This window comes from Leptodactylus fuscus, chromosome 4 (genome assembly GCF_031893055.1).
Source record: "Leptodactylus fuscus isolate aLepFus1 chromosome 4, aLepFus1.hap2, whole genome shotgun sequence".
Taxonomy (NCBI): Eukaryota; Metazoa; Chordata; class Amphibia; order Anura; family Leptodactylidae; genus Leptodactylus; species Leptodactylus fuscus.
Window position 1 is genome coordinate 25,145,155 of NC_134268.1, and position 24,891 is coordinate 25,170,045.

At 39.2% G+C, this 24,891-nt stretch overlaps 1 protein-coding gene across 1 annotated transcript in view; it reads left to right on the forward strand.

Annotated features, from left to right (window-relative positions):
• The window catches only part of CSMD3 (CUB and Sushi multiple domains 3), a 1,052,627-nt gene that overhangs the window by 411,461 nt on the left and 616,275 nt on the right, over window positions 1-24,891 (forward strand). The window contains exon 7 of the mRNA XM_075270295.1: window positions 18,598-18,888. Within this exon, the coding sequence (XP_075126396.1) occupies window positions 18,598-18,888 (291 nt within the window). The remainder of the gene's footprint in view (window positions 1-18,597; window positions 18,889-24,891) is intronic.

The following is a 24,891-nucleotide window of genomic DNA, read 5'->3' on the forward strand; positions in this document are numbered from 1 at the left end:
TCACCACTATGAGACTTTATTAGGATAAGCCATCATAGGTGTTTACTGGAATAGGTTCAATATTTCTTAACATTATGTATTTTCCATCTACTTTTTAGATATTTTCCCACTCTGTATATTCCATATTTGGTTGTTAGTAGGGTTGAGTAATCGGGTTCGGAAAACGTCGGATCCCGATTGCTCGGGTTCTGATCCCGCCTAACCTTGCCGGCACAGAACTGCTGTCGCTCCCCAGAGCTCACGGTCGTTGTTCTCTGTCTTCTCCTCTGTCATTCACACACTGGCAGAACGTCGTACTCCTCCCCGCCTCTCTAGGCTAGTGTTACAGATGCTGTGAGAAGGCAGGGCTTGTTATTGCTTAGGAGAATGTGGCCGGGTACTGGGAGGGGAGGCGGATGTGTGTATGGTGCTCTACCGGCATTTGAGTGATAGAGGAGAAGACAGAGAACAAGGGCCGGGAGCTCCAGGGAGCGGTAGCGGTTCTGTGCAGGTAACCAGACAGCAGGGGGTCTAAGTAGCCGGCAGATTTTTTTAATCACTACACAGCATGGAGTCCAAAAATTGAGGCCTTCAATTTTTGGACTTCACACTGTGTAGTGAATAGGATCATTTTTAAAATCTGATTTTCGATCATTAAAAAATCCTATTGATTTGCATTAGGATCGGAATTGGGATCTGGATTAGGTTCAGATGGAAAATAATCAGAAATCAGATTTTAAAAACGATCCTGAAATCTCAAGATCGGCTCAATCCTAGTTGTTAGCTTTTCTTGAGTTCTTCTCTAGGCACTCACTTTCAACCAAGTTATGTTATATAATAAAATACTCATTACAAGAAAAAAAATCTCTCCACCAGTAGTGATCTGTGTATGTACATATGTGCAGGCTCCCGCCATCCCTCCATCCCAGCTCTGCTCTATATAATATGATTTCTATAATTTAACACCTCAGATGCCCTTTCAATTTTACTCTGGTGCTCCCATGTCATAGGATCTCAGGAGCCATTTGGTTGCTATAGCTTCCACACCTGACATAGGAATATTATGCTTGGACTCTGTCTGTCTCAGTGCTCAATAGTAATATAGCAATTTATCATAGACTACAATGCAGTAGTCTATGGTATAAGAAAATTTGTAATCAGAGGTTAAGGCTCATTAGGTGACTTAATTAAAATATTTTTTCAAAAATAAAAAATAAATCAATTTACCTACCCTTACCTAGATCACAAAAAAAAAAAAAAATCAAAAAATGACTTAAATGTTAGGCTTTCTTGCATCAAAAATTAAATAAAATAAAATTATTTTCCTTATGCAATCAATGCCAAATCAGGAAAATAAATAACACACAACTCACCAATTCACTCCTTTTCACCAACCACAAAAGTTATGATAAAATGTCATCTAAGGGTAAGTTCACACAGGGGTTTCTGGACCAAAATACAGGTAGCTGAGACCAGATGCCGGTGCACTGCACTGCTCCGGATTAGGCCCAATTGAATGGGTCTAGTCAGAAGGAAGTGTCTTCAGGAGGATGCCGTGAGGCGAATACGCCGGAAAGAATGAGCATGTCACTCCCGGGAAAAAAGAACTGACCGACTCCGGTGTGAACTTACCCTAAGGGTCAATGCACACAGAGTTTTTTTGGCATGTATTTTGGAGAGGAAAAATTCTGCTTCAGCAATTAGGAAAATTTTTGAAACTGTTTTTTAGTGTTTTTTGAGGCGTTTTTAGTTTTTGTTTTTTCTCCAGCATAATGTATGGACCTAGAAAAAAACGTTAGCAGTTTTTGAAGCTGTTTTTCCACCATCCATTGACTCCCATTTGGTTTTTCAGGTGGAATCTGCCTGAAGAAAGGGCAGTTCGCTTCTTTTGGGTGCATTCCCACAGAGTAAGGCGGCGCTGATTCTGACACAATAACTCGCGTAAAATGGAACCCATTTGGGAGTCTTTTTTCCAGTGCTGATTTTTACATTAGTTATTTTGCCAGAATCAGAGCTATGTTACTCCCTGTGAATGCCCCCTTTTTCTGTTAGCAGGAAAAAAACCTCTAGCGGAAAAAATTACATAGGACTCTGTTGTGAGGCGGATTCAGCATCAAAATTCTTGCCAAAATACTCCATGTGCATTGACCCCAAGTGTTGTAAATTTCCAAAAATTGTATCAATAAAAAAAATTGCTTCACAAAAACACTATACACAGCCAGTGGCGTAACTAGGAATGGCGGGGCCCCGTGGCGAACTTTTGACATGGGCCCCCCCCAACCGACGCCAAAGACCTCGACCGACCCCCTCTTCCGCACTCTATTATGTCCCTTAGTAACCCCTGCACACAGTATTATGTCCCTTAGTGGCCCCTGCACACAGTATTATGTCCCATAGTGGCCCTGCACACAGTATTATAGCTCATAGTGGACACCCATAAACAATTATTATACTCTGGGGTCTTTTCAGACCCCAGAGTATAATAATTGGAGACCCGGGGGAATAAAAACATAAAAAATTACTGTTACTTACCTGTCCCCCGACTCCTACGCTGTCTTGTCCGCTGTCGGCCCTCTTCTATGATGTCGGACGTCACATGACCCGGGAAGCAGGCCGGGTTCATGTGACGTCAGAGACATCAGACAAGTAGGACGAATGCCTGGCAGGATCGTGGAGAGGTAACAGTGATTTTTACGTTCCCTTACCTCTCCCGGGCCTCTGATCATTATACTCGGGGGTCTGCAAAGACCCCTGAGTATAATGATAGTCTTTGTGGGGCCCGCGGTGTCACTTACCGATCCCGGCCCAGCCAGGATCGGCAAGTGAATAGGGCCCGTAACGGTCTATTAAAAAAAACAAAAAATGCAGCGCTAGCGGCTGTCACCGGGCCCCCTAATGGCCCGGACCCTGTGGCAGCTGCCTTCGCTGCCTCTATGGTAGTTACGCCACTGTACACACCTTTATTCTCAGAAAACAAAAATGGTGCCACAAACAAATGTCTATAGGGAATGTGTCATTTTTACTATATGGTGGAAAGATAAAACCTGTAAGAAATTGGCACAATTGCATTATTTTTAATTCCACCTAATTCTGAATATTTTTTTTAGGTTTCCCAGTACACAGAGTAATGTTTTAAATGGTGTCATCATAAAATACAATGTATCCCTAATAAAATAATCCCACATATAGCTCTATGAATAGAAAAGTAAATGTTAGATTTTTTTTTGGAAGGAGGCAAGTAAAAAAAAAATTAAACGAAAAAATGAAGCAAAATTGGCTGTTTTGGTAAAGGGTTCATATTGCAGTTGTGGGTTTTCCGAGATTCTGAACAATTGGAGACACTGGTTCTGTGACAGATAGGGGCTTAGTTTTTTAGGCTTCTTACATTTTTTCACTTTTTATATTGTGTAGTCAACTCCTGAATTTTCTGTGAAGCTATTGTGTTGGTATCGTCATCTCTCCGCAAGTTACAGGCGTTGGTTAGTTTCGGCTAAGGCTCTAGTGTACGTTGCATCACATAGCAGATCACCAATAACCTCATGCTATTTGAAGAAGAAGGAATTATATGAATGGACTTCGAGAAGATTTTTCTTGATGGTGAATCATGTAGGTGAAGTGCTCTATTTTGATATATACAGCTCACAATCCCCTGAGTACTGCAGGCACACTCTATGTAAGAACAAGAAGTATTTATGAGTCTGGTTTTATAGCTCCTCATGCTCAGAATTTACAATAGGAAATAAGAACATAAAACAAGACTATTTTGTGACTGCCTTATGAGCAACAGACTCCAGTCGTGGCTCCCGGTACTAAAGTCAGTGCACAATTATTGATCATGGAGAAAAAAGACTAACAATTGAATACAATATCTACTATTTCCATATCAAGAATGATTTACATTCTAAATTATGTTCATGTATATTATCAAATCTCTTTGTGACTTATAGTGAAAACACAAAGGCTTAGCTAAAAGGTCATATGTAATATAGAAACTGTCCAAGAAAATAAAGGGTTCGGACAATTCCACCCAGACAATGTCTCATACCATTATTGACGATGGTTATTTGTAATTTAGAATAACTTTGACTGTGGGAAAACTGATTGGACCATCATCCATATAAAGTCTTGATATAGGGAGAAATCTAGGTTGCCATTAAAGATGGGTGAACTTCATGAGATTTAGTTTGCAAATCTCAAGATTGTGTTTTATATTGGCTGGAAGTGCTCATAATTAAAAAGGTTATCCAGTTTCTACTATTGACGGCCTATCCGTAACAAAGGCCATCAATATTAGGCTAAACAAGGGTCTGAAAACCGGGAACCCCCCACAGATCAGATGTACCAGTTCCCAATATTATTTAAATTCTGGAGCCATGCTTCTCACTCATTATAAAAACTCTAGAAGTAGGTGTAGGTACTGCAACACTGCGTCAGGCTCATGTATGTAGTGTAAGGGTAAGTTCACACTGGGTTTTTTGGTCAGGGTTTTGAGGCCATAATCGCCTCAAAACCCTGACCAAAAAGACGGCTCCCATTGAAACCCAGCTTTTGGATCGGAACCTGAGATGGAGACCGCCTCAGGTTCCGATCCAAAAAACTACGTGTGGACTTACCCTAATAGGTTGCAGACAATACTGGGAGCTGCATTCTCTTGGCACAGCTGATCTGCTGAGGTCTCAAGTGGAGGACCCCTGTAGATCTAATATTGATGGCCTATCACAAGAATAGATCTTCAATAGTTGAAACCTGATGATCCTATTAAATTCTAAGGTCTATGCAGAACCAGTGTATAAATAGAGGCCAGGGGGAGGAGGGTAAATATTATAGGCACATAGTTACTTTCTAATATCTCTCCTTGGCTCCTTTGTGGCATCTTTGAGTACTTCAGAGTCAGAAGATGCTGGATGCTACAAGGGAGCCCAAGTATCTTGAGGCAAGGTAAGTATATATTTATTATGCTTGGCACCTCCATTGGGCCTCCACTTATTATATTATGAGGTTTGAAGATACTCCAGACTATAACAATGATATGTTGTGGCAAACAACAGAAATCTTGGTTGGGATTGAACTCGAAAATCTCTGGAAAGTTTTTGGATGAATTCAGTTAATTTGGTTCCCTCATCTCTAGTGACCATCATGCAAAGTTTTGACGTAGGGTTTGGGTAATGTCCCTATTATGTGCCATGGTTTGTAAGCATTCACACTAGCAAAATAGTTCTCTTACTCTGGTAAAAATCTAAATTGTCCACTTTTAACCTTGTAGCATTGCTGATAAGTCCCCATACACAGCAGGTCTCCGTAAGAAACCATCTTTCCAACACAAGCATCTTCCCTAAAGCTTTAACCATTTTATTAAAGTATATCTTTGACCATTTAAAGGCATATTCCCACAAAGACATTCATCACTTACTCACCCGATAGATGGGGGGTCCCTGATGTTTCCAGTGTTTTTGAATAAAGTGGCAGCATATATACTAGGCTGTCACTCCTCATCACTGCTTGCCCGCCCTCGAGACCCCTTGTTTTAGTGATTGATAGATAAGCCGTAAATATCTAGACAGGGAAAAAAAATATATATAAATAATAGTAGCCATTGAATGGAATAAAACTCACAGTTCCTTCAGTTATCAAAGATACGGTAGCAAGTTCCAAAAAACCTCTTCTTTCTTTAGACAATGGGAACTGTATCCTGCCATCATAATATCTGCCATCTTCCATCTATACCATTTGGCAGAGGTGGTAAATACTCCAGTTACATTTATTAAGGATGCAGATTTCACAGTCCATTGGTCAGTTTTCCAATTTCAGCACTATCTGCTTTACTAGAATTTGCTATTCCGCGAGAACTACACAGTATCTGCTGTCAGTGCTGCCAATCTACATAACTATGATGCATTGCCTTAGCTACAGGCAGACTATGTCCAAGAAATCTTTTGGGCTTTCCTATCATACAGCTTGTTCTTTCCGGCAGAATATGGAACATATACAATTCATGTTTCTGTTTTGTAGTTCGCGGCAATAAATCTTTCACAAAGCCCAAACGTTTAAAGCCATGATAATGTTATAGAAAAAAAATTTGTAAAATGATACATTTATTTTATAGAATATTAAATCAATTTAACTAATTCTTGGGGCAAATATATGTGGCAAAAATTACAATGAAATATAGAGCTTTCGAGGGTAAGGATAGGATGCTAAATAGAGATGAGCGAACACTAAAATGTCCGAGGTTCGAAATCCGATTCGAACAGCCGCACACTGTTCGACTGTATGAACGGATTTCGAACCCCATTATAGTCTATGGGGAGAAATGCTCATTTCAGGGGTACGCAAAATTCGATAAAATTATACTTACCAAGTCCACGAGTGACGGTCGGTGCTGGATTCTCCTTGAAGTCTTCTTCCGACGCAGCGTCCCCGCGTCTTCTTCCGGCTGGAATTCACTCTGCCTAGGCATCGGGGCCTAGGCAGAGCCGACTGCGCATGCGCGGACATGCGCAGTCAGCTCTGCCCGGCCCGACGCCTGAGCAGAGCCGACTGCGCATGCGAGGGCATGCCTGCGTATGCGCAGTCGGCTCTGCCTAGGCCGGATGCCTAGGCAGAGTGAATTTCAGCTGAAAGATGCTGCGGGGACGCTGCACGGAGAAGACTTCTAAAGATAAGAGAAGAACCAGCGTTGATTGTCAGAATGTATAGCATTCTGCCAATCAACGCTGGTTCTGTATCAAACCTTAAACTTCGAACAGCTAGTAGTGTTTGATCGAGTACGAGTATTTCGAATACCGTAGTATTCGATCGAACACCTACTCGATTGAACACTACTCGCTCATCTCTAATGCTAAACCTTCAAAGGCAAAGGCTAGTGTCAAACAGGGGTGTAACATGCCACAAAGCAAAATCTATGGCTAGGCTCACATCTTCCATGTGCTGTTTTTGAAGAGATACCATACAGATAGGTCTTCTCTTACTTGTCCTCTTAGATGGACAAGTTCAGATTGAAGCCAGGTCATCTCATCTAACATCAGTGTAATATAATACAAGGGAATATGCTGACTCTGATATTTGTCTGTGAGTGACCACCCAGTTTGGGGAGGTGGTCTGAATTGCAGGTTTAGTAGGCTTTTGTTAACTGAAATATTGTGTTGAATGAATTTTAAGAAAAATTACATCCCTTACATCCATTAACCAAACTAGTGATTCATTATGCATGGTCACGTCTTTAGCCTTTGTTCCCCAGAGACTTTGGTGCCCTTCTGTGAATGATACCTTGGTTCCCCATATTGCTAAGCGATTGGAGCTACACATCACTCATCTATGAACACTATTCACAACCTCCTAGAACACCAGATCTATATGTTTATACCACTGACCAACTTGTGCATAGACTTGATATTGGCATTGAAACTGACACTTTGCTGTGTAGACTAGGACTGAGTCATCATAGTAATCATGTTTCTGTTAAAGGGAGGAGAGTGACTGACGACTGCTCTGCTGCCTTGCTGGAGGTCGATATAAAGTAGGATAAACACACTAGGCAAACACATATCTGGCTTTGTGTGAATATCTTCTTACACTACTTAGTTTCTGGTAGAGAGAAAGCATTCCATAAGCATGCCATGTCTATCCTCATCTTAGCTCAAATTTGGTTACATACTGTATTTCTTCCTGAACCAATTCAACATACGAGTGTAACATTGTAGCATTCACATATAAGATGCTGCTTTGTTGACAGAATGTTGCAAAATCATGTTGTTTTGAAAACCTGGTTATCGAGTGATAAACATTTATGTACATGTCCATCTGAAAGGAAAGCTAAGGAAGAACAAAGCTATATCTTTCTGCAGACCATATTAGTCTATGTACATCATCCCTTACCCCAGAGGAGCTCTAATCTCCCAGGATGCATTGCTTGGCCTTCAAGACTCTCTATGTTTGACCAAACATGGAGAAATCATACCCTTCTAGAACTGTTATAAGACACATGTACGCATTGTTACATATATAGGCATATAGGGAGGATGGGTGAATTGCTAAAATATTTGCTGTTTTGGTAATTTTTAATAATATTTAACATTTAAATAATAAACATAATATTTTTTTCTTACGGACATTCTTTTAATTAATGAACCTCAAATTACATGGGGCATTTCTTTTAATGTCATAACTTCATTAAACATGAAAAATATTCAAAGAAAATGTTCAATGAATAGAATTAATAGCCATATTATATACATTATATAGGTTTAATAAAGCAATGCATCTTATGTATAATGTGATTTTAATATATTATGAGGTGCTTGACATTGGCATATTTTATTCATACATTAGTATTAAAGCCATCTTATATTTCTTTGTGTCAAGCACTTCTTGATGTTTTTCTACCTTCTTTTCTATGGAAGAATTTCAATTAAAATTTCTTTAACATTTACTACATCCAGTAATAATTGCCATATTCATATTGTTCAGTTATTTAATAAGAAACCTTTGTTATAAAAGAAATACATCATTTATGTAACGGGACTTATAAAGTTAGGTTTTCTGATGCACAAAGTTTAGTAACAGCAATTCTGCTTTATTCTATTTGCCATCTGATTTTGAGGGCTTACTAGGTATATAGATTTTATGTATTTGTGTATTGTGAGAATGCTAAAGAATAGATTGTCATTAGTGATTGACTGGGAGGAATATTGTACAGAAGTGTCCATGCTTAACTACATTGGTTGAGAATCCAATTTGCCTTTGAGACCATTCATGCCAAAATCATGCCATGACAACAAAATTTCCCCCTCTTCTCACTTTCTGGTCATACATAGACACAAATCGGACAGTTAGAATATTGCTTTGTGACAACTATATTGTGTTTAGATACTTGTGTTACATATATATATATATATATATATATATATATATATATATATATATACATATATTAAAGGGGCTCTATCAGCAAAATCATGCTGATAGAGCCCCACATATGCGTGAATACCCTTTAAAAAGGCTATTAAGGCACCAAAAATGTTATATTAAACTACACCCCCCCCCCCCCGTTTTAAAATAATACCCTAAAAAAGAATGTGATCTACTTACGGATCGTGCACTGTGGGCGGGCATTCAGGGTGTGCCATCTTCTTCATCCACGCCTCTTCTTCCTCCGATGTCCTCGGGTCCCGTCCTCCTTCAGCGCTTGCGAACGAACTTTGATTTAAAAAAAAAATGGCCTGGGCGCATGCGCAGTAGCCGTAGTAGAAGCCGCATGCTACTGCGCATGTGCCCAGGTCATTTTTTTTTTATTAATGTCCGTTCGCGAGCACCGGAGGAGGATGGGACCCGAGGACATCGGAGGAAGAGGAGGTGTGGATGAAGATGAAGACACACCCTGAATGCCCGCCCAGCATACACGATGCGTAAGTAGAGCACATTCTGTTTTAGGGTATTATTTTAAAATGGGGGGGGGGTAGTTTAATATAACATTTACGGTGCCTGAATAGCCTTTTTAAAGGCTATTCAAGCATATGTGGGGCTCTAGCAGCATGATTTTCTGATAGAGCCCCCTTAAATGGACATCTTTAGAGGACAGTAAGGGAAGACATCTGTATGTAATTTCTTAACTAGAGATAAGCGAACCAGTTAACAATAAATTGGGTTTGTTTATGAATTTTCAAAAAAATTTGAAATGGACTAGAAGTTTTTGGAATTTTCCACCCAAGAATTAATATTAGGCACTAAAGTCTAATTAGACTTGGAAGGCCACGGGGAGGTTCAGAAACACAGATCCTAGGTTGTCTTCTATGCTCTCCTAGCCTGGGTAATACCACGGTTTCAGGGACACTTCTGAGTCCAGTGATATGGCCTCAGTGGGCACAAAGGGTGACTCAACATCATGACATTTACATTAAAGTCTCATGATATTGGCATGCCCAATAACAAGCCTTCGAGACCCAATGACTTCACCCAATAGGCAAAGGCAGTCAGAATATGACTTAAGAGGACACAGAGGGAATGCCAAATGCCAAGACGGAGCCCAGGAGAGGTGAATAAAGATGAGAATCAGTGCTTGTTATATTTACCTCCCCTGGGTCTGAAGAAACCCTGGAGTATTTATAGTAACTCTTTTGGTTTAATGAAGCTCATGAATATTCATGAAGAAAATCTCAGTTTACATCTCTATTAATGACTTGTATTAGATCTACCTATCTACTATCTTCCTATACTTATCATTTCAGAACTCCCCAAAGCTCTTTAAATCCTCTTTAAATTGCTTTAATATCCCAAAATTCGATCACACACTCCATGCTGCAGTATTTAATAATTCTGTTCTTCACAAATCCCTTAGGGGGTCTTGTGCATATTTACTTTACAGTTGCTACTGAATTTTTAACTATAAATCTGATATTACACCATGATGAATTGAGATCTATGGACAACACAGGCCATTGGAGTCACACTGAATGGCACATTGCAGGGCGTAGCCCATAGAAGATTTGTAGACTGTAGAACCGGAAGACCCAGGGAGCCGGCACCTGCACAATAGAATGCCAGTAGAAGCGAAGAGAAGAAGCAGGCCTCCCTCGCATGTATAACAGAGCTGTTTTATTTGTTTCTGCCAGCATTCTATTTCACAGGTGTCGCCTCCAGCTCCCAGGTGCGGACAGAAGTGGGGACAATGGCACCAACGAAAGTGATCTCCAGGATGAGAAGACAGGTAAGTATGATGGAGTAGGGAAGGGATTGGAGGGCTGAGAGAGTTAGCTAGATAGGTAAGTAGAGCTAGTAGTCTCTGGGCTAGCTGGTAAATGAGGAGGTTGTGAGGGAGGAAGTGAGTAGGGAATTTGAGTAAACTGCAACGCATCATGGTAGTTGTAGGCTAAGACAGCAGGAAGCTACCCACGCAAACAAATGCATAGGATGCCAGGAGCTCCCAGAGAGAGCCAGAAATCACTAAAAATACTGCTAAAGGTATTTGGGTGTAGTTATTAACCCATTGATAGCACTAACAGACCATTTTTAAAAATAAAAAAAAAATTCTGCCTGGAAAACCCCTTTAAGTTATTCATAATTTGTATTAGAACTAACAGAAGAATGACAATGCTGAATTCTAAAAAGATTTTACAAAATTGTTACTCTCAAAAATACAAGTACTTAATAATAATAATAATAATAATAATTAATAATAATAAAAAAAGACAAATCAAAAGAGCTGACAGATTCTCTTTAACCCCTTCCCGCCGATGGCATTTTTTGATTTTCGTTTTTTGTTTTTGACTCCCCTCCTTCTAAACCCCATATCTTTTTTATTTCTCCGCTCCCAGAGCCATATGAGGTCTTAATTTTTGCGGGACAAATTTTTCTTCATGATGCCGCCATTAATTATTCTATATAATGTACTGGGAAGCAGGAAAAAAATTCAGAATGGGGTGGATTTGAAGAAAAAATGCATTTCTGTGACTTTCTTACGGGCTTTGGTTTTACGGCGTTCACTGTGCAGCCAAAATGACATGTCCCCTGTATTCTGTGTTTCGTTACGGTTCCAGGTATACCAAATTTATACGGTTTTATTTACATTTTGACCCTTTAAAAAAAATCCAAAACTGTGTTAAAAATTTTTTTTTTCTAAAAGTCGCCATATTCCGACGGCCGTAACTTTTTTATACGTAAGTTTACGGGGATGCATGCATAGGGCATCTTTTTTTGTGGGGCCGGGTGTACTTTTTAGTTCTACCATTTTCGGGAAATGTTATTGCATTGATCACTTTTTATTCAAATTTTTATCAGAATCAAAACAGTGAAAAAACGGCGGTTTGGCACTTTTGACTATTTTTACCGCTACGGCGTTTACCAAACAGGAAAAATATTTTTATAGATTTGTAGAGCGGGCGATTTCAGACACGGGGATACCTAACATGTATATGTTTCACAGTTTTTAACTACTTTTATATGTGTTCTAGGGAAAGGGGGTGATTTGAACTTTTAATACTTTTTATATTTTTTTATATTTTTTTTAACTTTTTTTAATTATTATTATTTTTTTTTTTTGCATTTATTAGACCCCCTAGGGGTGTTGAACCCCAGGGGTCTGATCACTAATGCAATGCTAATGCATTGCAATGCATTGCCAAAAATCATCCATGCCTAGACCAGCCTGCAAAAGAGAGAATTTGCAGACAAGCCTGGGAGCCTTGTACAGGCTCCCGGCTGTCATGGCAACATGACGTCGGCCCTGGAGCATGCTCCAGGAGCCGGCGATCCCCGGCAAAATGGCGGCGCCCATTTGACCGCGGCGCCGGAGGAGTTAATGCCTCCGTACTATTACGGCACATGTCGGGAAAGGGTTAAAGTTTTTTTTTGTTTTTTTTCAGAAAAGACATTTATCACCTGCAGTATTCACAGGAGCCACTTGGACGCACCTCCCTCCTACTCTACAATGTTTTACTTGCATGTCTCCCTTAGGCCAATTGCAGACGACTGTGTAATGCCGCCAGTCAATTAAAGTCACAGGCGGCACATGAGGGGGGACACACAGATGCCGACTGTGTGCCGCCTGTGGACGGGCCTTTGGCGGCTCCTTTCATATAATGAATAGGAGCCAGAGAAGCAAAGGTGGCAAAATAGGACTGTAATAGGACCTGTTTTACATTTTGTAGCCCAGACTGTGGGCCCACACACGTGACAATGTGATTTATGGTCATGTGTACAGGCCCATAGAAATGAATGGGTCAGTGTGCTATCTGTGAAACGCATTGATAGCCCACTGATGATGGTCACAGTTGTCTGCAAGTGGCCTAAGTTCCATAAATTTTAATTAGAGTATCATTCGGGTGGTTTGCCAGATAATGGAACAGTTTTCTAACCTCCAGCTATTTGGTTTGTTCTTTGCCTTAGTTTTCTTATCTTACTTGATAGGAGAGTGACCTGACGTTCTTGCCTGCATACCACATTAGTCAAACATATAAGACCACTTTTTTTTTCTTTTCTTTTATCACCAAGGTATTTTATTCGAATAAATGCAACTCCTTTAATGTGAGGGAACATTCAAGGAAACCAGAGGTTTCTGATATATTAAACAATATTTACATGGCCAAAGACATTAAGCTCACAATTCCTCACCATTCGGGTAGTTTGTCTTGTACAGTTTTATGTAGACTTGGGGCAAAGTTTTGGTTTCTAAATACCTAGCCTGGGTAAAGTGCCTGAGTTCCTTCATCCTCGATCTAGTCAGAGTTTGTTTTCATCTTCATTGTTTAAGAGGATAATACTGATTAACATGTTTAAGCTTTGGCATGAGTAGTAAAGGTATGTAATGTCCATTTAACCTTCCCTGGTAGTGAACTGAAGCCCTGAGGTCAATGATAGTAATTGGTACACTAGAGAAGATAAAGGGGTTTATTAGATAACAGATAAAAGGTACATACCATAAAAGCCCTATTAGAGATCTCCAGAAAGTATAATGTCCTATTGGTGCCTCTACATAATATTTAGAGATGAGCGAACACTGTTCGGATCAGCTGATCCAAACAGCACACAACCATAGAAATGAATGGAAGAACCCGTGACGCCGGCCGGACGCCGGCAAAGTCAGTGTCACAGGTGCTTCCATTCATTTCTATGGGTGCGTGCTGTTCGGATCGGCTGATCCGAACAGTGTTCGGATCGGCTGATCCAAACAGTGTTCGCTCATCTCTAATAATATTGTGTGAGGCTTTGATGGGCGTTATACTGTGTGAAAGTCAATAAGGAACTTTATACTGCATGGGGCCACTAACGGGACATTATAATGTGGAGATCCCTAAGGAGAATTATACTGTGTATAGGATACAAATGTAGCATTATTTTGCATGACTGGAACCATGGCACACTACGCTACGTGGGGACAATAATAGCGAATTATACTATAAGTAGAGACAATAAGAAGAATGTATACTGTGTGTGGGGCACTTAGGAGTATTATACTGTACGAAGGGTAATACTGGGGCTTTATACTTTGTGGGAGGCACTAATGGGTCATTAGAAATAATCCCACAGTATAAAGGTACTGATTGTTCCCCACAAAGTATTGTCCAAAAGAAGTAGTGAATAAAACTGGGCATACACCACAAGAGCACTTGATAAAAATGATTAGTCTTCATTTCAACGTTCCATAAAGGTGCGGGAGGAGGCATGCCTGAGCGACAGCTGTTTCGTGCAGTTTCTGTGCTTTCTCAAGCTCTCCACAAAGTATAAAGCTTAAAAAAAAAAAAAAAAAAAAAAGGGCATTCCAAGACACATTATACTGAACACCATCATACATTTAGGTCAATAAAAGCACCTCTTCCATAAAAAAGCAGTTTTTAGATGCTCATAATAATCTGACATAATATCAAATTTCCTGTTGACAAACTGTTTTTAGTGGGAAATCCAGAATATCGACAGAGCCCCATAGAGAGATATGTTAGGATTACCCGAATCACATGGTGTTTTCCCCTTGTGAGTCACTTTCTCCATTACTAAGATATTGCAATTTTTGTCAATATATAAAAGAGCTCTTTGTAGCACAGACAGTGTTGATCCTTGACATCTTGGAGCTCTTTGTTGCTCCAAAGAGCCTATTCGCCTATTGATGGCAATATCTCAGAAATTAACAAGACAAAAACACTGTTTGAGTCAGATGACCATAATCTGTCTTAATGTTTGTGTTAAAGTTGGCATATCCCAATTACAACCCTCAGGGGTCCCCCAGGGGGCATGAGGTCAACCAAGAAGCCACAGCCCTGGAGAGTGAGGAGTATGTCAATTGTGACCATGGCTAACTTGAGTAAGTGGACTGGATCCCTGTGGCTAGTTATAGTCCATTTCCTATGGCATAAAACCTTCATGACTTCACTTTTTCACATCAAGCAATTCCTGGTCATGATAGTAAATGTGACTAAATGGTGCATCAACTGCTGGGCCTGTTTGGGGGCATAAAACATGATGATTTCCTTTAACGACTTTGTTTTTCTTGCCTTTAAGTATGTGTCTTGGTTTATGTGTATTATATAGCTTTACAATTTACTGGGTTACTATCATTTTCCTACTGTGAGTGCTCTACTTCACATTTTACGTAGTTCATGAATGTACATCTCTTGAGTAAGACATCTTGACTCATCTAAGTGATCTTTATTGCATTTGATTATTTTACTTTGACTTTGTTTACATGGTTACTTATTTTCATCCTTTATTATCCATTCCTTATATACTTCTTTGGTTACTTGGCATTTGTGTCGATTGGAATCATTTTTATTTGGTCATTTGGCATCAAGACCAAAACGTGAGACTATGACAATATTAAACTTCTGTATTGTAGCCTAAGAAATCTGCTTCAGTTCGATTAAAGTTTTTTTAAAAAAAAGTTTTGCATGTGACATTGATTATGGAGAAATTCATTAGAATTTGTTTTAAGTCGAAATCTTCTAGAGCTTTTTCATAAATCTTTTGCAAAATTTAGAAAATCAAAGGCAGTAGGTTGATCGAGAGAAAGACTGATGAAGAGTACAGGTCTATATTAGTAACTTGATTCAGTTTCCGTTAAATACTTTAGAGCAGGGGTGCTCACACTTTTTCAGCATGTGAGCTACTTTATAAACTGACCAAGGCAAAAGATCTACTACGCACTTCTTGTGGGCGGGGCCGGGGCAGACCTATGGGTGTGATGGGGCATGTCTGTGGGTGGGGCCGGGCATGTGGTCGGGGTTGGGCGGAGCATGAGAGCAGGAGACAGCGGCGTTCTGTGGCTGCCCAGGGATCCCCGGTGTCTGCTTGTTCACAGCGCAGGCTGAGAGTTATCTCTGTACACTGGTAGGCTGGGGCTGTGGCAGTCCCACCTGCCAGTGTCTGGAGATGACTCTCAGCCCGTGCTGTGAACAAGCAGCACCCCGGCTCCCTCCATCCCTAAGAGCAGGGAGCGCGTCATCCCCCAGAGCTGCTGCTGCCCGGCCTGCAAGTGTCCGGAGTGCTTGTTAACCACGCAGGCTGAGAGTCGACTCTCAGCCTGCACTGTGAACAAGCAGACATCGGAGATCTCTGGCTGCATCCCGCGATTGACCCATACGTCCTTTGCGATCGACCGGTAGATCGCAATCAACGTATTGGGCACCCCTGCTTTAGAGTTTCATTATTTAATATATAACATCCACTTACACATACCACAGATAAAATATTTTTGGATTGATGCCAAATATGTCTAATTTCACCATAGCATGTATGTGAGATGGGCATGTCCTTTTTTGAGAGTTAACAAGAAACTAGCTGCTGCAGAACATACTGGTTTACGCACTAGTTTACACTAAAGCGGCATTCCCACTACTGCCACTGTACGCCCTGGGGTTTCTATAGTAAACCCTGGAAAAACTGGACAGGAGATGGCTTGTCGGCGGTCAGGTTTAAAACCCATTTACTTGATTGGGTTTTTAAAGGTGACCACTAGTGTCCATATGCGACTTCTCCACCTGGAAACCGTTTATCTTTTTGCACATTCTGCATGTAAAGTTTCCGGTGGAGAGCCTGCATATGGACCCCGGCGGTCGCCTTTAAAATCCTATTCAAATGAATGGGTTTTAAACTTAACTGCTGGCAAGCCATCCCCTGTCCATTTTCCCAGGGGTTTATGATGGAAACCCTGGGGCGGACAGTGCTGGAACACCACTTTAGATTTTTTTTCAATGTAGTTTTGTTAGCAGAATCCTCAAAATATTAGAAGATGGTCAAGAGGTACAACCTATTTTTTTAATTATTTAAATATTTTACTATCCATGACCATTTCATGGATGTCTTGTTAGGGTAACTTTAAAATATAGTTGGTGAATGAAAAAATAATGTCCTCTGCAATGATTCTGACAATCCCTACTAAGTGAGGGGAATGCAATCATAGAAATACATGAACAGTGGAGATAGTGGGAAGGAGAACTGTTCAGTATATGTATAAAATGTAACCCAAGAGACAATATCTACACCGCATCTGTAACCTGGAAGACAATGAAAGCAATCAGGGGTTCACAATACTTCCTTTTTTTGGATCTATAAATTGTACCTTCCATTGTGACACCCTAAGGGTAAGTTCAGATGAAGTTTTTTGGACCAGAACCTGAAGCAGAGGGCATCTCAGGTTCCTGTCCAAAAGAAGGGTTGCTGCGACTGAAAGCTGGTGCACCGCATCGGCATCAAGCCGCATGCTCCACTCCAGATTAGGTCCAATGAATGGGCCCAAACTGTAGAAGGGTGTGGCTTTAGGCCGAATCGCAAGGCAAAACAACCTGAAGAATGATCACCTCTCTTCTTTTTCCAGGAGCCGGGAGCTCCTAAGCCATCTTTTTGGTCAGGATTTTGAGGCGAATATGGCCTCAAAATCCTAACCAAAAAACTCTGTGTGAACTTACCCTTAGTAGTCACCTAAATCAACTACCTCTTGTCCTGATCCTCATAACATTATCAATCAATGAGTCCAAATATGAGGGAACAAAAAGCACGGAGGTATTGCGTTTCCTTAGAAGGAACTGTAGTTAATTGATTATAGAAGGTCCACGATCCTCGGGATCATGAAGAACCTCTCATATCCTTATCGGGACTCGTAAGTGAATTTAACTGGCTGGGTCGCCACCACCTAAGGGACATCCATTGCAGGGACTGTGCTGTATTTTAGCAGATACTTCATGGTGGAATCCAATGAATTCCACATACAAAACCCAGGGAGCACACACACTCCTTGAAGTAAACCACTGCAGCTCAAGAATGGTGATATAGGATAGAAGTTTTATTGGGATAATGCATTTTGGGGGAAATGGTATATTTATGGTATATATTTTTACAAACTCCACCCTTTCATCAGATCCTGACTCCTTGTGTTGAGGAGCATGCCATTGAAAAACACCATATTCCACGAAACGCTTAATCCCAATAAAACTTCTATCACCATTCTTGAGCTCCAGCGGTTGACTTCAAGGACTGTGTGCACCCTCCGGATTTTGTTTGCGGAATTCATAGGATTCCATCATACATTATCAATCAATGAGATAGAACAAGTACATAGGGTTGTGCTTGAGGACCAGCACTTTGAGGTTTTTATTTTTCGCTTGAGAAGTGCTTTAAAACAAGTGAAGTGTATAGCTTTTAGCGCCTGGGAATGAAGTGTGTGATTGGAGTTGATTTCTCGATGTAAAATTATTGATATTTAGTCTTTTTATGCTTATAGCATTTTGCTTTGTTCCTATTCCGTAGGCATACATGACTTTTTCGATATTTTTTTTATGTTAGAAAAATATATGTAGGAAAAAATCTAAACTTTTCCCCTTTGCCAGTAATCACCCTAAATTATATATGTAGTTTTGCAATGCATACACTTTGCTTCACGACCTTCCTATCGTGATCTGTAATTACCAGCCGTAAAGGATTTATATAGAATGTATTCAAAGGTAGAAATAACATTTTCTCAGTTTATCATATACTTATGATTTAAAGTGGATAAAATTGTCTTTATGTGTCCATGTCATTTACCTTCATTAAGTGATACTTTGAAACAATTTTGAAAGCAAAAAAAAAATACTTCAAAATCAGGAAAATGCAAAATTCTAAAGAAAAAGTTAGCATCCGGTGCCACTATGTGTCCCACAGGTTTCAGCAAAACCACTTCCACCGCTGAGCTGGAGGAGCAAATTGAGGCTACTCCTGGTGCTGTAACACTTGCTCTCACTCCTGCTGATGTTACTGTATCCTGTTTTACTACTACCCCCAACCAAAGTCTTACTGAAGAATTCCTGGTCCAAGTTGAACACGATTTGGATTCAAGCATAACCCTGGACCTGAAGTCTTCACCAACAGCACAAACCCAAAGCTTACGAAGACGGCCAAGAAATTCTGTACAAATAGAAAGAGCTAAAGAACTTACAGGTGTTACTCATAGAGGTATCTATACTATTTTACTTGTGACCCTTTGAAAGCCGTTGATTAAGGCCATGGTCACTTATGTTTGTCATATCATGGCTAAAAGTATCAAATTTATTTTTTCATTAACGCAACCCATTTTGAAAAATCTAAAAAAAAAATCTAAATTATTCTTATAGTTAAAAATCACCCCCAGGAATTAAAAGGGGTTCAAGAAGCTAAAAAAACACAATAAAAACAAAGCAATTGAGCTCAAAAATTGATCTAAATATGTCATAGCATGAAATGACAATACAATCATTGACAATGGCCATAAAAATGAATTTATTTATGGTTGATTTTTTTCCTGTTTGGGAAGAAATGTTAATGTGTTTTCTTCCTCGATTGAATTACGATGAATATTTTTTTTTTATTTAATGGACATCTCTTGATTTTTATCACCTTTTCTTTAAACACCTGGGATAATCTAATCTATTAATACAAAAATGTTTATTGTGCAGGTAAAATATTGCCACATTATTTTCAACAACTTCAAATCTATATTTGGGATGCAGCCTAAACTTTCAAGATTGCATAACAATACCAATGACCAAATCCCATTATTGGGTAACCCAATGAATTTAAGATTTTTAGCAAATTTTATTTTCTTCTTTCTTCAATTACTTTAAATTTGCAAATTTGCTGTGTGGTGAAAATGAATTTGTCTAGAAAAGAAAATATTTAGATAATACAATTAAAAATGTAACAATTTATTTTTCTCAATACAGCAAATTAATTTCTATTTTTTTTAATTATTGTAAAATGGACCTGCCTCTAATTTCATCTCTAGATACGGCTTCTTCCCCTTTTGAAACAATCTAGTAATATATTGAAATTTCAGTTATTATGAATCATGTCATCAACTTTCTCAAAAGTATTTGGACTCTTAGCCATCATATGGGACAAAACTACAAATTTAATGATTTATTAGATGCCAGAGTAAACCGAAACTGCTTACAGATCTGTGGTCTGCAAATGTTTTAGATATTTTAAGTATACTAAAAAAATAAAAAAAGAAAGAAAATAGGAGGATTTTTTTATTTAAAGGGATCCTGCCTTTAAAACCCTTTTATTTCTCGTTAACACGTTTGAATAGCCTTAAGAAAGGCTATTCTTCTTCTACCTTTAGAAGTCGTCTCTGGCCCGCCGTTCAGTTAAAATCCTGTTTTTTGTTGGTATGCAAATGAGTTGTCTAGTAGCACTGGGGGCAGGACCCAGGGCTCATACAGCTTCTTTGGAAACAGCCTCTTCACTCATCTTCTTCCAGCTGGGGTCACAGTTTGATGCCTGAGCCGTCGGCTCTGCCATCGGACCTCACACAGAGCCGACTGCAAATGACGCTGCAGAGCATGGCCGCGTAAGCATGGCCGCCGGTATTTGCAATCGGCTCTGCGTGAGGCCCGATGGCAGTGAAGTGTGACCCCAGCCGCAAGAAGACGAGTGAAGAGGCGGTTGCTGAAGAAGATGGAGGCATCACTGGAGAGAGTTCTCTCACAGCACTGGCGAAACCCCCAGTTTTGTTTGAGCACTGGGGCCCGCCCTCAGTGCTGCGAGAGAACTCATTTGCACATTGACAAAAAACAGGATTTTAACCGAACAGCCGGCCGGAGATGACTTCTAAAGGTAGGAGAAGAAAAGCCTTTCTTAAGGCTATTCCAATGTGTTAACGAGAAAAAAAAAAAAAAAAAAAAGTTTTAGTGGTAGAATCCCTTTAAATCATAAGGCAGGCCAGATATTAGTAAATCAGTATTTTGAGGAAAAGTCAAGGTTTAATAGTTATCTTATTTACTTACAGTGATATTGACTTTTGATTATATCGTAGAATTCCAACCTGGTTTGTTGTCTTTCTTTAATTCCTATATTCCTTTTCAGAAACTTATGACAAACTGTCAATTTTTTTGTCAGCAGGTTCTGTACTAGCAAAGTGACAGCTCCACAATCTATTATATCTGATTAACATAAAATGTCAATATATTCTAATTACTAAGTGCTATTTTTCACTCTAGCTTTGGATTTATGATTTTTTAAAAATTTTAGGTGGCTCTTTTTCAGATTATTTTAATACAAAAGTACTCGGCTAGAAAAATATTGCAGTTGGCAAATATGACAGCAGATGTGCATGTACTTCCTCTCTATTTTACCCCTTTTTAACACATTCAGGAGATGTGGATTTCTATCCATTGTTGTGAAACCTGGTCAAAATAATTAAAACACGAGAAAAAAATTCTTAGATTTTCTTCCAGAAATCAAATTTATCAAAGTCAAGTTCATGAGAATAAAATGGGCCTTAAAAATATATTATAACACTTGTATTTTATACATAGATTTGGACCCTAGTTGGGTGGGTTCAAAAAAAGATAAGAAGAATTTTACTTTATGGTCCATTTGAGGCATCAACAAAAAAATATAAGAATGTTTATCAAAACTTGTAAAAGTCAATACACCCCTTTTACCCTGACAAAGTCTTGTAAAATCAGTGCAAAATTTAGCAAAAAAAAAAAACCCTAAGCAAACAAAAAATTCCAGACTACCTAGGGAATGTTGAAAAATGTGTGATTGGTTCAAGATGTCTTGTCATAATGGAACAGCTTTTATTTTAGGTTGACTCATAGTGAATATGAAAGACTGGAATTACAATAGTGTAAATGTGAAAAAGGTATGTTTGCATATGGCATTCTGTTGTATGATACATGTTAATTTTTGACCATACTATCCTATGTATTTACTATATTTGGAAGACTGTAACAATTTAGTAAGATAGATAGATAGATAGATAGATAGATAGATAGATAGATAGATAGATAGATAGATAGACATGAGAGATAGATAGACATGAGAGATAGATAGACATGAGAGATAGATAGATAGATAGATAGATAGATAGATAGATAGATAGATAGATAGATAGATAGATAGATAGATAGATAGATAGATAGATAGATAGACATGAGAGATAGATAGATAGATAGATAGATAGATAGATAGATAGATAGATAGATAGATAGATAGATAGATAGATAGATATGAGAGATATGAGAGATAGGAGATGGATAGATGATAGATAGATAGATAGATAGATAGATAGATAGATAGATAGATAGATAGATAGATAGATAGATAGATAGATAGATAGACATGAGAGATAGATAGACATGAGAGATAGATAGACATGAGAGATAGATAGACATGAGAGATAGACATGAGAGATAGATAGATAGATAGATAGATAGATAGATAGATATGAGAGATAGGAGATGGATAGATGATAGATAGGAGATGGATAGATGATAGATAGGAGATGGATAGATGATAGATAGGAGATGGATAGATAGATAGATAGATAGATAGATAGATAGATAGATAGATAGATACTTTTCAAGCTAATGATGTCCTGTGATTACAGCAGCCTCTGCACTGATCAATTGAATCAGCCTCTGATGTGTGACCATAAGAATGTACAGTGTAGCTAGTTACATACTATAGATACTGAATTGCTAACACTATAAGTTCTGGTAGTAATGTTTTTGTTTTATCCTACCCTTTTTTTTGTTTTTGTTTTTGTTTTTTTTAAGAGAAACATCTTTTTTCAATTTTTTTACATTTACTTTTGGCAGCATCAGTAGTTAAATTAATCCAACTAAGAATATACATTGTTTTGTGTGGCCTTATCAGATAATGACTATTAAATAAAAAAAAAATTGTTAATTATGTTTGTTGAAAACTTACACATTTTTTGTAATTGCAACATATTTTTATTTTTTCCTTAAAACTTATTTGACACATCTTTGGTTTCCATTCATGCAAGAATTAATTTGCTCAAATTAAGTTTTCTATTTTTGCTTATGGCAAAAAGCAAATGATACTTGATACAAATTCACTATACACTTACTCACATAGTAAAGACTTGTTCTGATATCTTTGTCAAGGTGAAGAGTGATCTATACACAATAAAGCCAGTGGGAAGTTAATATTCCACCGATTACACTGCCCCGATTCCCATTCCTATCCATTTTTCCTTTAACGGTATTATGTTCTAGTCTGGTCTGAAAGTTGGTGGTATATATGTCACAGTTAGGGTTGAGTGAAAAGATCGGAAAAGATCGGATTCCGATCCCGATCTTTTCCTGTGGGATCAAGGTCGGGGGTTATATACCACAATGCTTGGCTACTGGCCAATCATTGTTAGCTTTTTCCCACAATAATTGCCCAGTAGCCAAGCATTGCGGTAAATAACCTCCGACGGGAAAAGATCGGGATCAGAATCCGATCTTTTCCGATCTTTTCTCTCAAGCCTAGACACAGTACAAGAGCGCAGACGTAAATGATGAAATCCAAGTGTTTAATTCATTTTCAGTGTTTTGCCCATTGTGAACCCATTAACCCTTAAAAAATCCTGTTGAGGATGAGACTATGAACGAAAATAGAAGTAAAAATTTTTTAGATCGGTGCAATGTGATGTGCACCAAAAAAATTTCCCGTTGGTCTATTATCCTATTTAACTTTTGTTTTGGTAGAAGGTAGGGGGGTTGTATATGTGCACTTGTCTCTGTCTCAGGCATTGCCTTTGCCATAAGAGGACCAAGGAAAGAATCTGTGCTTCACCTGACAGATATTTTTCAACCTTTTATTGGTTCGGAACACACAACGCATTTCGGGCACAGATTGCCCTTTTTCAAGTGTAATGAGCTGCTGTGGATGGCTGGATGCATGGGTAATGCGCAGAATCTTTTGTTGGTCCTCGTATTGCCTTTCCTCACCACCGATGGCGAGGAGTTTGCTGCAGTTCTCCACCCAGGGAGGAACCCCCTATAATCGGTTCCTAGGTGCAAGTGATAGTTGTGAATCATTCACAACTACTTCAGGTGAGAGTTCACTAAACATAAATTGTGTTTTTCTCACCCAAAATACTCCCCCAGATACGGCTCAGTGCTGTTCTCCTCTTTTTTTTTATTCCCTTTGCCATGTCACAATGGTCCCTTCTAGAGATGAGCGAGTAGTATTCGATCGAGTAGGTATTCGATCGAATACTATGGTATTCGAAATACTCGTACTCGATCGAGTACCACTCACTATTCGAATGTAAAAGTTCGATGCAGAACCAGCATTGATTGGCCGAATGCTATACAGTCGGCCAATCAACGCTGGTTCTTCTCCTACCTTTAGAAGTCTTCTCCGTGCAGCTTCCCCGCGGCGTCTTCTGGCTCTTCGTTCACTCTGCCAGGCATCGGGCCTGGGCAGAGCCGACTGCGCATGTCCGCTTGTAGTGTGGGCATGCGCAGTCGGCTCTGCCCAGGCCCGATGTCTGGCAGAGTGAATTCAGAGCCGGAAGACGCCGCGGGGACGCTGCACAGAGAAGACTTGGTAAGTATAATTTGATCGAATGTTGCCTACCCCTGAAATGAGCATTTTCCCCCCATAGACTATAATAGGGTTCGGTATTCGATTCGAGTAGTTGAATATTGAGGGGCTACTCGAAACGAATATCGAACCTCGAACATTTTACTGTTCGCTCATCTCTAGTCCCTTCCAATGACTGTGAGTCTGATGTTCCACAGTAAGGTTCGGAATTTGTAGCTGCAAATTGACCCTGCTAGTTTACCTCCAGTTATGAGTTTAGAAGTGACAATGTTGCCATTGTTGGTCTTTACTGTATCTAGAAATGTCTTTGAGTTTGGATGCTTCCCCCCATTCAATCGGGGTCGGAAAACCCCTTTAATGATCTAATTCTTAACAATAGCTACTATATGTTTTCCTAAAACACAATCCTAGTCAATATGAATGCAGTCTTTCTGCAAAACCCTGAAAACTCATTTATAACCAATATTTATAAGTAAAAGCTTCACTACTAATATGTGCAGTGCAAACAAGCTTAAGATGCTTTGCAATTATCTGGCATATTGCTCATTAACATTGCAATATCCTTTATTGTACAGTGGTTAATTAGGCAGAACATGATACCGTATCACCATTACTTATTGTCACATC